This window comes from Lineus longissimus, chromosome 14 (genome assembly GCF_910592395.1).
Source record: "Lineus longissimus chromosome 14, tnLinLong1.2, whole genome shotgun sequence".
Classification (NCBI taxonomy): Eukaryota; Metazoa; Nemertea; class Pilidiophora; order Heteronemertea; family Lineidae; genus Lineus; species Lineus longissimus.
The window spans coordinates 12127871-12138877 of NC_088321.1; the positions used below are offsets into that span (position 1 = coordinate 12127871).

An 11007-nucleotide genomic window follows, 5' to 3' on the forward strand; every position below is an offset into this window, starting at 1 on the left:
TTACATGATTAATGATCTACTTCAGTCCTAAGAAGTTTCTTAAACGGCAATGCGTTATACGACATGTACAAGTTGAATGAACCATCATTATGAAACCAACATTTGAGCAATAAGCGCTTGTATTGATTAATCGATATTCCTATCGATATTGTTCCATTGTTGTAAAAATTGAAATGAATGGAGATGAAATAATGACTTTCCCTGCATTGAAAATCAGACAATAGTGTAAAACGTCATAGATGGTATAATATCGAATAGGCTTTCACAAGCGTAGAGAGCTGTAAATGCGATGCCATTAGTAAATAACATTCTAAGCTGGAGGCATTGTGTGGAAACGAGATTACGAGAATTCGCTCGAGAGCGGGCAGTAAAATTCACAAGTGCGATTTTTTAGTTGGACACAATTCTGTTTAGCTGCTCTGATGTCGTCTTGTCTATGTGGACTTATGCTTGATGTCAGACGATGCGACGTAACCGTAGGAGGCTTTTTCCGACTTCTTTTATGGTTTATCTAACTCTTTCCTGATTTATACGACAAAAGTCCGACATTTTCCTGAAAAGTTGGAATTCTCGAAAACCTGTGAAGAATATTAGGGATTCCCAAAATAGGCCATTACGTTTCTCTGCCCTTGAAGATTTTTCCGTAAGGACCCCTGCCCCGTTTTAGCCCTTTTGGTGGGTCAATTATATCAAGATTGCCTAGGGATTATGAGGGATTAGCCGTTCAGTTTGTGTATCTCGTGAAATGATGAAATATTGTGCAGCGTTGCATTTGGGAACAAGACAGTTCGCAAGCAATTAAAAAAATTGGCCAAAACATAAAGCGTCCTAAGAACGAAATAACTTTAATAATCTTTGTAAAATTTCTATTCATCAAAGTCGCTATTTTCAAAAATCAACCACGCTTCCAGGCAGAGTAGTCCCAGCTACACTAAACAATGATATATATTAAGCATAGCACATAAACTGGTAATAAATCTCTACCTGGGATGACACAGAATGCATTGTTTAGAATGAGGCTTGTTATACACTATACGCCTTGCTATTGTTTGGGGTTGAGAAATTAGGCTCACGCTCAGATCTTGAGAGAAGATAGAATAAAATCCGAATCGGGATCGAGGGCTCTAGAAACGTAATGAGCATTGGCCTCTGTTTAGGTTAATGATGTGATCTAACTGAGTGAGTTAATTAGTATTCACATCTTGCGTCACTCTGAGCCCACACCTCATTAACCTCATTTAACATAGGCCTTGGATTTTTTTTAGTCCTTCATTTTTCATGGCCAAATGTCACCAACATATGTTTCTTTTGTTGTTTTCGGCCGATTTCGAAAGATGCGCTGCTAGGTTACCATCGTGATGATATGTGGAGTGGAAAGTGACAATAGCTCAACACCACTAATAAATCAGAGACGAGATCGGGAAAGGAACATTTCATCTCAGAAAACTATATGCAGCAAATTCACCAGGCGCTGGCGATGCTCTTGAGACATAGACGCTGTATAAACGAGAGGCTAACGGCAAAATATTCCTATTGCATCTGACAGAGGTAAATTAGGATGTATCTGGCGCGGAAGACTCGTCTCCCAACTGATATGAATATGAACTTCCTCTGTCTGCGGAGTTGACCGATGACACACAGTGCTGAAACTCGATGTGTGCCTTCCATACAAGATGGGGCCAACTTCGGCCCGTGTGCACCGAATTCCCCAGTGAATATATTGAGTGCAACAATCGCGAGGATGCTGCAGCTAATTCAGTGCTACCTCACAACGAGGGACCATACGTTTAAGTTCCAAAGCGGCGACCCTTTGTTAAAGCGCCGGTTACCATAACTGGTTTGCCACCCAGCTCCGGGGAGGTTGAACGGTTCAAATCATTGCAGCAATGTACGTTATAATATACGGTTGAAATGGTTGGGGAAATGGCAAGAAGTGCACATTCAGGTGTGATGCATGGTATCCATACCATGACATTTAACTGATAACTGATCTATTCATCGAACTCCTAATTGATAACTATCCACTCCTGCGGAACACCTTGATAACTGATGCTGCGAGGGAGTTTTTAATTGATAACTGATCTTCTCTAGAGAACACTGTAGTAATTGATAACTCATTTTCTCATAGTACACTTTATTACTAACTGACAACCATTTATATATATGTAACGCTTAATTGATAACTGACCAAACCAGGTAACACTTCAATGGATAATGTTCTCTTTGCATCACTTTAAACTGATAAGTGATTTTCCTTGGACGCACTGAATCTTTTCATCGAATAACTAAACCATGTGCAAAAAATGTTGATTAACTTGTACATACTGTTTTGTTATATGGACGCAGAGTTTCTTGTAACTTGTCTTGAATCACGAAGAGGATGCGATCATCTTGTGATCAGAATGAATGTTCCTCATTTTGACGTTTATTGCATCGCACTGACTTTATTTACCTAATGTATGCGTGCGCACACGTTCACTAACTCGTAGAAAAAAAAACATTGCTAGAAGTTAAAGGTCTCAGTCTTCATTGTATTTTGCGGCCCATTTGATAAAAAACTGTATTGCAGTAATTGTAGTACAGTTACTGTAGTGCAGTAACACCCAAAAATTCACTGAAACTTCGAATGTTTCGAGTTTTGTATACCGACCCACGCAACGGCATTGCAGAAACTTATATTAAGTATTGACATTTTAACAATCGGTTCGGGACTACGCCTCTTCAGACGCTGATCATAAGGTTACAAACAGTGACAAAAGGCGCCGCACAAACATGCAATTTTCGTCGCTGTGACCAGCGACAGAGCCACGACAACATGACGAGTGAATGCAATTTTACAAATTAGGATGCGAAAGCTTTCCAACCACGAACGGCAGGCATGTTGGCATAGGTCAACAGTCGCTGGTGCCACATTATAGTCGCTATACTATAGTCGGGAGTACGATTTAACAATGTGTTACATGGTTTCATGCCTCGTGCACGGAAATTCGCGACTAAATACCGTTACAGATGTTTGGTTATTTACAGTGTTTTGATTAGCAGATTAACTTCGCTAAAGCATCAGCATGAGAGCCTATTCAACGACTGCATGTATATTAATAGTGGTTAGTTCACGACGCTTTGCAACACTATCCATGACAGCCACCATATTCAAACTTGGAACACTGCATATTTCGATCACTGGACCAGAGTTTGTTGAAATACTAGTCCCGTCGCTACTACAGTGCTGCTTCAAATGCAGCGCAGAGAGGTGCTTAACACTAAATTACCTTTATCTGGAAAACATATGTCAGATTAGTTCAATGAATGTCCGGGCCTTGGAGGTTGTTCCTGATGCAAGTGGTCGGTCGTACTTGCAGTGTCCGGATTCTGTGGTAAGCGATATCATGTACAGTCATGTACAAATCATAATCAAATATAAAATATGTCACTTGTGTTGCAATTTTCTTTTTTCATTACAAGAATTAGCCACACAGTCACCGAGCTCATTGACTCATTCGGTCAGAAATTAAAAAAAACTCGAAGTGCAACAATCTCTTGTATTCACTTTGGTGACACAGTAAGAAGTCCAATCCGAGCAATAGCATAGGTGATAAACAATGGGTCCCAAACAGAATTTCACACCAGACATATTACCTCCAACCACTTCCTTGTATTGTGTACTAGTGTTTATTTAATTGGTTGCCTCGGAATAATAGGAAAATTAATGATGTTGTGGCATTGGCGTTGTCTAACATGGCGTTATCGGTAACGTGAAATAACGCCATGATTAGAAAACGCCAATTCAATACATTTGCATCATAAAGAGAGATGAAGTAATTTATTTTCTGAATTTGATGCCGATGCTTAACTCAGCAATCGTGATGTGTTTGTGTGCACCAGTCGGAGGCCTTTTCCGACTTCTTAACGGTTTCTCTAACGTTTTCCTAATTAATCCGATAAAATTCCGATATTGTCCGTTTTTCCCTGAAAAATACCTGAAAGATACCAGGGCTTCCTAAAAAAGAGCCGTAAATATCAATGGATCATGTTGAATGGGGTTAATGAGGTGTGAGCCAAACACCCAAAGTGACCCCAAATGGAAGTATTGATTAGCTCACTTAATTAGGTCACTCTGAGTGTTTGGCTCATACCTCATTAACCGCATCCAACAAAGGCCTTTGATCGTAAACGCCCTATTTTGGGAAGCCATTGGCTAGTATTTTTCGAGAAATCCGACCTTTAAGGAAATAGTCGGACAATGTCGGATTTTGTCTGACAAATTAGGAAAATGCTAGAGAAACCCGTTAAGAAGTCGGAAAAAGCCTCCTCCTAGAAATAGTTCAAGACACGAAATCGACTACTAATAAATAGTGCTGAAATGCATAAGGGCGATGCACTATGAGAACCAGCTACCTGTATTAAAATCATGTTGGTGGTCAAGGACTGCGTGTCAGTCTAACTATATATCAGCGTGGCGAATGGAGTCTTTTACAAATAAATTATGTTTGAACTCTTAGATTATACATTGGTTATCACGGCGAGAACAGGAAATGACTGGGTATCTTTGTCTCGAGATCCTATAACCCCAACAACATATGTTGGGGCAAGTACACTATTGATGGGTGTCAAGAGTACAATATACCCTACTCAAGATACTATTAACTAATGAATTTTCGCTAATTTGCCGAAGCGCCAATGCGAACGCCTGTCTCACTGATTGACAACGTGATCAGGAGTTCGAACAATGGGAAAGGCGCTCGCGGTGATTTGCGAAAACTCCTTATTGTCCAAACACTCGTAGACTGAGCACCGAGATCGATAGAAAACAGGACGCATGACTTGGTCATCAATGTTCATCTCCTCGACGTTGCAAGTGGTCAGGCTCTGTTGAGAGCCGAAGCATTTCCTAAACTACATACTAGGCACATATAAATGTACTACGACTGGTGAATAAAGGACCGTGCAGTGAAACTGTGCACGAGTTACAACAATTTTACCTATATTATGTCATCCCCCACCTCCGTAAGATCATAACCACACTTGATTATTCATTTTTATAGAGAATAATTAAGATTAATCGAGGAAACCAGCAGACCCAAAACAGGCTTCCTAAGTGCGCCGATAGGCGTATCTTTCATTCGGAACGATTTCATCACCGAACTAATAAATTGTATAAATCCCTGACTGTGCACGGCTTTCTGTGCTGTTACTTAATACCGGATATGTTCCACGCGGACTGAGACTCTTGTTCATGTATGGATTGTGGGGTGTTTTTTGGCTCAAGTAAATAAGGTCGTTAAAATAATCTCAGACTTGGACATTGATAAACATTTGGTGTTAGTTTTTAACTGGGTAGTTTGATGTACTTATTTGAACTACAGAGTGAGATTCTAAAGTCGATTGACCCTTTCCCGACCACCACTGGGTCTGTGGTTTGCGTAAACCATGTAAAAAAGGAAAATGAAATAGTACTTTTTATTGGTCTCCTGCAAAATGAAATAGTTAGATATACAACAACACCAGAACTAGAGGATTTTGTACTAAAAACGTCTTTGACAATTCGTTTAGTACAGACACAACTATCCGTTCACGATGGTCATCATTTCTATTCATATTGGCATCATGTTTGGCGCTGCTAAACTGTGCCGCATGAACACGACTACTTTGACTCATATAGCTCCCTCCCCGATAATCACAAGTAAGAGGCTTTTCCCGACTTCTTAACGGTTTCTCTAACGTTTTCCTGATTTATCCGACATTGTCTGACTTTTCTCTGAAAGGTATAAGATGTCTAGAAATACTGTGAAAAATTCTAGGCCTTCCCAAAATAGGGCATTAAAGAACAAAGGCATATGTTGAATGGGGTTGATGAAGTGACCTGATTGAGTGAGATAGCTAGTATGCAGCCTGAGGGTCGCTCTGCGTGTTTGGCTCATACATCATTAACCCCATTCAACATAGACCTTTGATTTTTATTGCCTTATTTTGGGAAGAACTGGTATTTTTCACAGGTTCTTTTCAATCTGACCTTTCAGGGAAAAGTCGGACAAAGTCGGAATTTAGTCGGATAAATCAGGTAAAAGTTAGAGAAACCGTTACGAAGTCGGCATAGGCCTCCTGCTAATGTATAACATTGTCATTTATGTGTTTTCATTATTGTTATTAATGCACTTAAAGAAACAGCAGTCGTTTTCTTACCATCTTCACCATGTGATAGCTCTGAATTTCTCAGTCCCTGTTTATGAGATTTTTTATCACAAAGAAAACGATGTTGTCATAGTGACTTCACTCTTAGAGGCAAGAACAATTGTCAATGTATTCAAAATCGACCCAATGAAAGGTGAATTGAGACAAGTTGGTTCACAGAAAAGTTTCAATCCACAGGCTAGGGTTATTGGCGAATATGAACAGTTTCTAATCGTGACGCCAGTGGCGGGATCCGGATTATTCGTATTCCTCGGATTGGATTGTCGATACAAGGGGAGAATCTCGTTTAAGAATATTGAGCAGTCTTTCGTCGACCAATGTAGAAGGGTTCAGATTGTTTTCGATAATACACAGTCGCGGAGAATTCAGATGTTGTTGGTGGCTTATCATGATGGTGAGTATATGAAGCTGAACTGTTTGTCCTTTGAAATGCGGTCGAAATCAGGATTTACATTGGTCTCGCAGTGCCAGTATGGTGGTCCATCTGTCAAATTTCTTACAAGCTCTTATGCGGGGTCTTTTGCATTGCTGAAAAAAAGCTTATCACGGTCATCAATTTTTAATGTATTTGACGCAAAAACAAGAGACGTTTTGAAGGTGAAATTATCGATAGCCAACGTGACGGATGTAAAATTTCTGTGCATAAATGAGGTTTACCAGATATTTCTGATTGGAATAGCAAGGAACAGAATTATACTGTTGAAATGGCAAGAACTGAAGCAGAAAAGTTTCTATAGGATAAAACAGGAAGACATTATTAAATTCGGTGGGAATGGTCAGTATATCATCTTGAACAGTGGGGAGTTAGTCCTGTTTGAGACTAGTGTCGCTCAACCTAGCGGTCAGAGGAATCTGACTCAGTTGAGGATTTATTTATCTGGGACTGGATGCTGGTAAAGTTAATTTCCAAGGTAAACCAATGGTCTCCTGAAATCGAGATTTACGCAACGCGTTTCCAATGCACTGGTCCACAAAAAGACGAATGTTCATTTTGCAACACAATCGGAGATGTATGAGACTATTCCTTCGGATTTTGACTATTTCTATTCCATTTCCTGGGATATTATTGGTGAAGGAAAATACATGTAGTACTACATGTATATTATGCACGACGTCAGTTAAGTAATGGTAATGTTTCAAAAGCCCGAAGCCGCCTCAAATATCCACCATAATCTGAATTTGCAATGATGAAAGTAATGTATTGTGATGTGCTGTATTCATGTAGTTCGCATAGAAAACTCCTTTTTGTCACAAAACACCGCACACTAACTCACCAAATCATCGGCTCACTGTTCCGTTGGTGGCATTTTGATAATAAAATAACCAACACACCGACCCCTCTCCCGGCTCATTGGTCAACTAACCCTACGTTCTGAATGCATTTAAAGGTTTTCAAAGCTCACCGGATTCAGCGGTAAACCGACCGACCATGTACTAGTGGTTTTGAAAGCACCTGCTCAACAAACCACCGACTCTCACACCGGCTCGGTAGAATCATTAGGTTGTCGAGGTATGTATGTGAAATCAGCTAATTGTAAAAACGAGCTATTCACGATAGAAGCATTACATATATGTTTTTAAAAACATGTTCCGGACATTGTGCATGTTGTGGGTTTTCTCTCGTCAATGATGTCGTTATCACCGAGGGCAACCGGCGTTGCGAAAACACGGAACGGAACGGAACGGAATAATGTTACGGAATATGGTCTGCAGACGCCCCGTAATGATCATGCCAGTTGTTGTTGTTGTCGTTACAGTAAACCCCGGGTGATGGCCCGGTGCTAAGCGCCCAAAAAACTGACAATTGTCGGCAAGATTGATGAAAACACAACAAAATTATAACTTTGGTCAACGTTTGTTGTGTTTCATTACACTTTTCTTGGCTATGTAGCACCAGAGCTAGAGTAGAACAATGTGGGCCTGGCAAAGTCATCTCCGGACTCCCTCTAAGTGCTCAACCTTGCCTTTTTACGTAGTTATAAACTACAGACCGGATTTTCACCCTATTCCGTAACATTATTCCGTTCCGTTCCGTTCCGTGTTTTCGCAACGCCGGAGGGCGCAACGGGGCTTCCGTGGGGAAAAGGCGACGCTGATTTGTGAGGGTGAACACCAAAATTTCAAAAACGATGGCATAGCGAGTTGTCATATATTTGCCTTGCAACATTCAACAGTAACACCAGCCAACTTCTCGTTATCATTCCTAACCTTTGCATGTGCTTGGAGTACTACCTGATTTTGTCTTAACTTCAGATCTCATCCCTTCTGGCCATGCAGTGTTAAATGATTCCATTATTTTTCGGGATCTACCAGCTTCTTCGAACGAATAATAACCCGTCCCCACGCTTGTTATTTTCATACACTGCGTTAGGCAGGCAAACATGTAATACACTAAATTGAACGGCGAGGTTTATTCAAAGACGACATGGAAAATTTTAGTTATTCATGATGATAAACTTTTAAAAAAACATATTTGAACTGCACGCATAAACAGCAGTTTTTTGGCTGAGGTTATAGTAAATGCAATAAATGAAGTGGTAAAAAATTGCTATCTACATCTTTCGCCTTGTATAGATAAGACAGCTGATTATCCTGGTAATCCAAAATCGCTTGGCAGAAAGATGTTTTACTTAATATGCTGGCGCTAGTGCAAATAAATAGAAAATCATCTCACCCCGATGTGCGCTGGTATCTTAAACTGCTCAGCTATATTTTACGGCGTTGAGACCGTGGTTTTGATTCTGTTGCCCGTTCTGAAGGTAATCAGTTGTCCGACTTAACTCGAACTTCGAACGAGCAATACAATGCACTTCCAGCGCTCATGCAGTCGGTATAAAGGAGCAATTGATGTACATGTATCATACAATCATATGCGAGTTTCTGCATGGAGCCATATTAGTGGCCCTATTGTATCCATGTTCAGCAGGCCGAGACTATATTACTGATCTGCGCTGGACTTATCAATACTGATCTGCGCTGGACTTATCAACAGGAAATGAGAAGGTTCGTTTTCACCGCCCGAGAGAATGTTAAAACTAGGCCGAAACGTTAAATTGGTCGTCCGAAATCCCCTTTAATTTGGCGCGTTGCATGAATGGAATTACCGGTACTGCTATAGCCAGATGATCAAAGTATAGTACAAATACGGAGAAGTTAATCCCATATGCTATTGAGAACTCCTGTTGACTTTTGACAACACCTTATGATGATGACCATGCCCTTGTATGGAAGCAACTAAAAATGCAATTTCTCCAAAATCGCTCCAGATAATTCCAAAATTAAACCCGGCAAAAACATACTCTGTATCAATCTCGACTCTCAGGAGAAGTTTTGTTGTCGTCCGATCTACACTGACGGATGAGTTAGATTACAAACTATCACACCTCTCTGTCCATTATAGTAGTGATGGATTCAGAACATGCTTTGTTTGTCAGTTACAGTGCGGCCAACAGTGTTATCACCACACGAATCGAATCCTGTCGTACTATAAAGAATATTGAGTTCTTGTTGGCGCACTATATAATGTACATGTATATATATACGCAATGTAGCCAGCACACTTAGGAATCTAGTGCATCGTATTCTGGCGCACGGACGGCCGACCTGATGATGAGAGCTGACGGGAAAAAGTTGAGCCCGTCTAAATATCTTGTCGTCGTTCAATCGGTAGAAATTAAATAAAATGAAATGTAAAGTTAAGCATCCCTTTTACGAAGAGCACCCAACAATCAAGTACAACGCATAATACTGTATTACATAATCAATTGATTACGAAAAGTTCCCTGGTTCCTTTCGAATCCGACATACAAGTGTCGCGTAATGAGTTTGCGCAGGGCATTATGACAACACAGACTTTTCTCCACGTCATATTTATCACGTATAAGGGTCACGAAACCTTCCGAGTGCCTGACCGTCAGCCAACCGAGGAAGGTGCAGACGGCAAGTATTGTTCTTAAAATTGCCGCTAGATATTTCTAAAAGTCTTTTTTCTTATCGGGTGATGAATTGCTGTTCTGAAAAGTTGGAACAACCTTCCTCAGCGAAGGATAGCACTTTCAGAGCCGCACCCAGCGTATGGTGAATAGATCCTCAACATTGCAAGGTATTTCGTACCCGGCGCCGCAACACCGTCATCATCATTTTCTTGATCCTTTTGATTTTCTGTCACTAACTGTACAAGGTCACCATCATTAAGAAGAACAAATTGCTGACTCCCTCTAAATTGGATGATGATGCCTTTTCTGTTAGTTTGTTTAACATTTTTATTTACTTTTGCCCAATCTGTCACAAATATCTTGTTTCCAGAAACTCCAATGAGAAACTTATGATGGACTTCATTTATAAACAGAAAGTTGACCATGATGCTCCTCAGAACGGGGAGCCGCCTTGATATAGTTGTACCTGTTATCGCGTTATAGAAATATACTTCAAGTATTGAAATTGTCTTTTCCCAGAAGGCAAACGAACCCAGATGTGCACGGGATAGATTTTTCAATGTTTCTTCGCGAAACTTTTTCTCTTTGCATATTAGATAAACGTCTACATCATCATTTAAGTCACTTTCGAACACATTAGATTGACACGGCAAAACGTAAGTGGTACCCAAATCGAGGTATTTGATCATAACGAGAGGTTTGTGCTTTTGCATTATAATTGAAACATCCTTGTATGAAGACAGTCGTGCGCTTAGATTCTTTTGCATTTTAATATTTCCCTTTTTCCGGCCGTCCAAACCTACGAATAGATATTCACGGCTGCCATTGACATTAGTCACAATGAGTAACTTTCTATACTCGCTGACAATCTTGATTCTGCCTC

General features: G+C 40.3%; 1 protein-coding gene across 2 annotated transcripts; it reads left to right on the forward strand.

The window, feature by feature from the left end:
• The first annotated feature begins 309 nt into the window (after positions 1–309).
• Positions 310–7543, forward strand: LOC135498907 (uncharacterized). 2 transcript variants are annotated; one of them, XM_064789425.1, is made up of 4 exons: positions 310–476; positions 1335–1548; positions 2637–3374; positions 6160–7543. In XM_064789425.1, the coding sequence occupies exons 3-4, from the start codon at positions 3066–3068 to the stop codon at positions 7084–7086; spliced, it is 1236 nt and encodes a 411-aa protein (XP_064645495.1). In that variant the 5' UTR covers positions 310–476; positions 1335–1548; positions 2637–3065; the 3' UTR covers positions 7087–7543. The 2 variants fall into 2 exon arrangements, with proteins under 2 accessions (XP_064645495.1, XP_064645494.1); XM_064789424.1 differs by lacking the exon at positions 310–476 and having other exon boundaries at positions 1217–1548.
• The last annotated feature ends 3464 nt before the right edge of the window (positions 7544–11007 follow it).

Excerpts from the sequence above, each read along its gene's own strand:
- LOC135498907 (XM_064789425.1), top strand. The coding sequence starts at position 3,066 with ATGAGAGCCTATTCAACGACTGCATGTATATTAATAGTGGTTAGTTCA. Across the intron at positions 3,375-6,159 it reads TGCAGTGTCCGGATTCTGTG|AAACAGCAGTCGTTTTCTTA; the intron begins GTAAGCGATATC and ends ATGCACTTAAAG.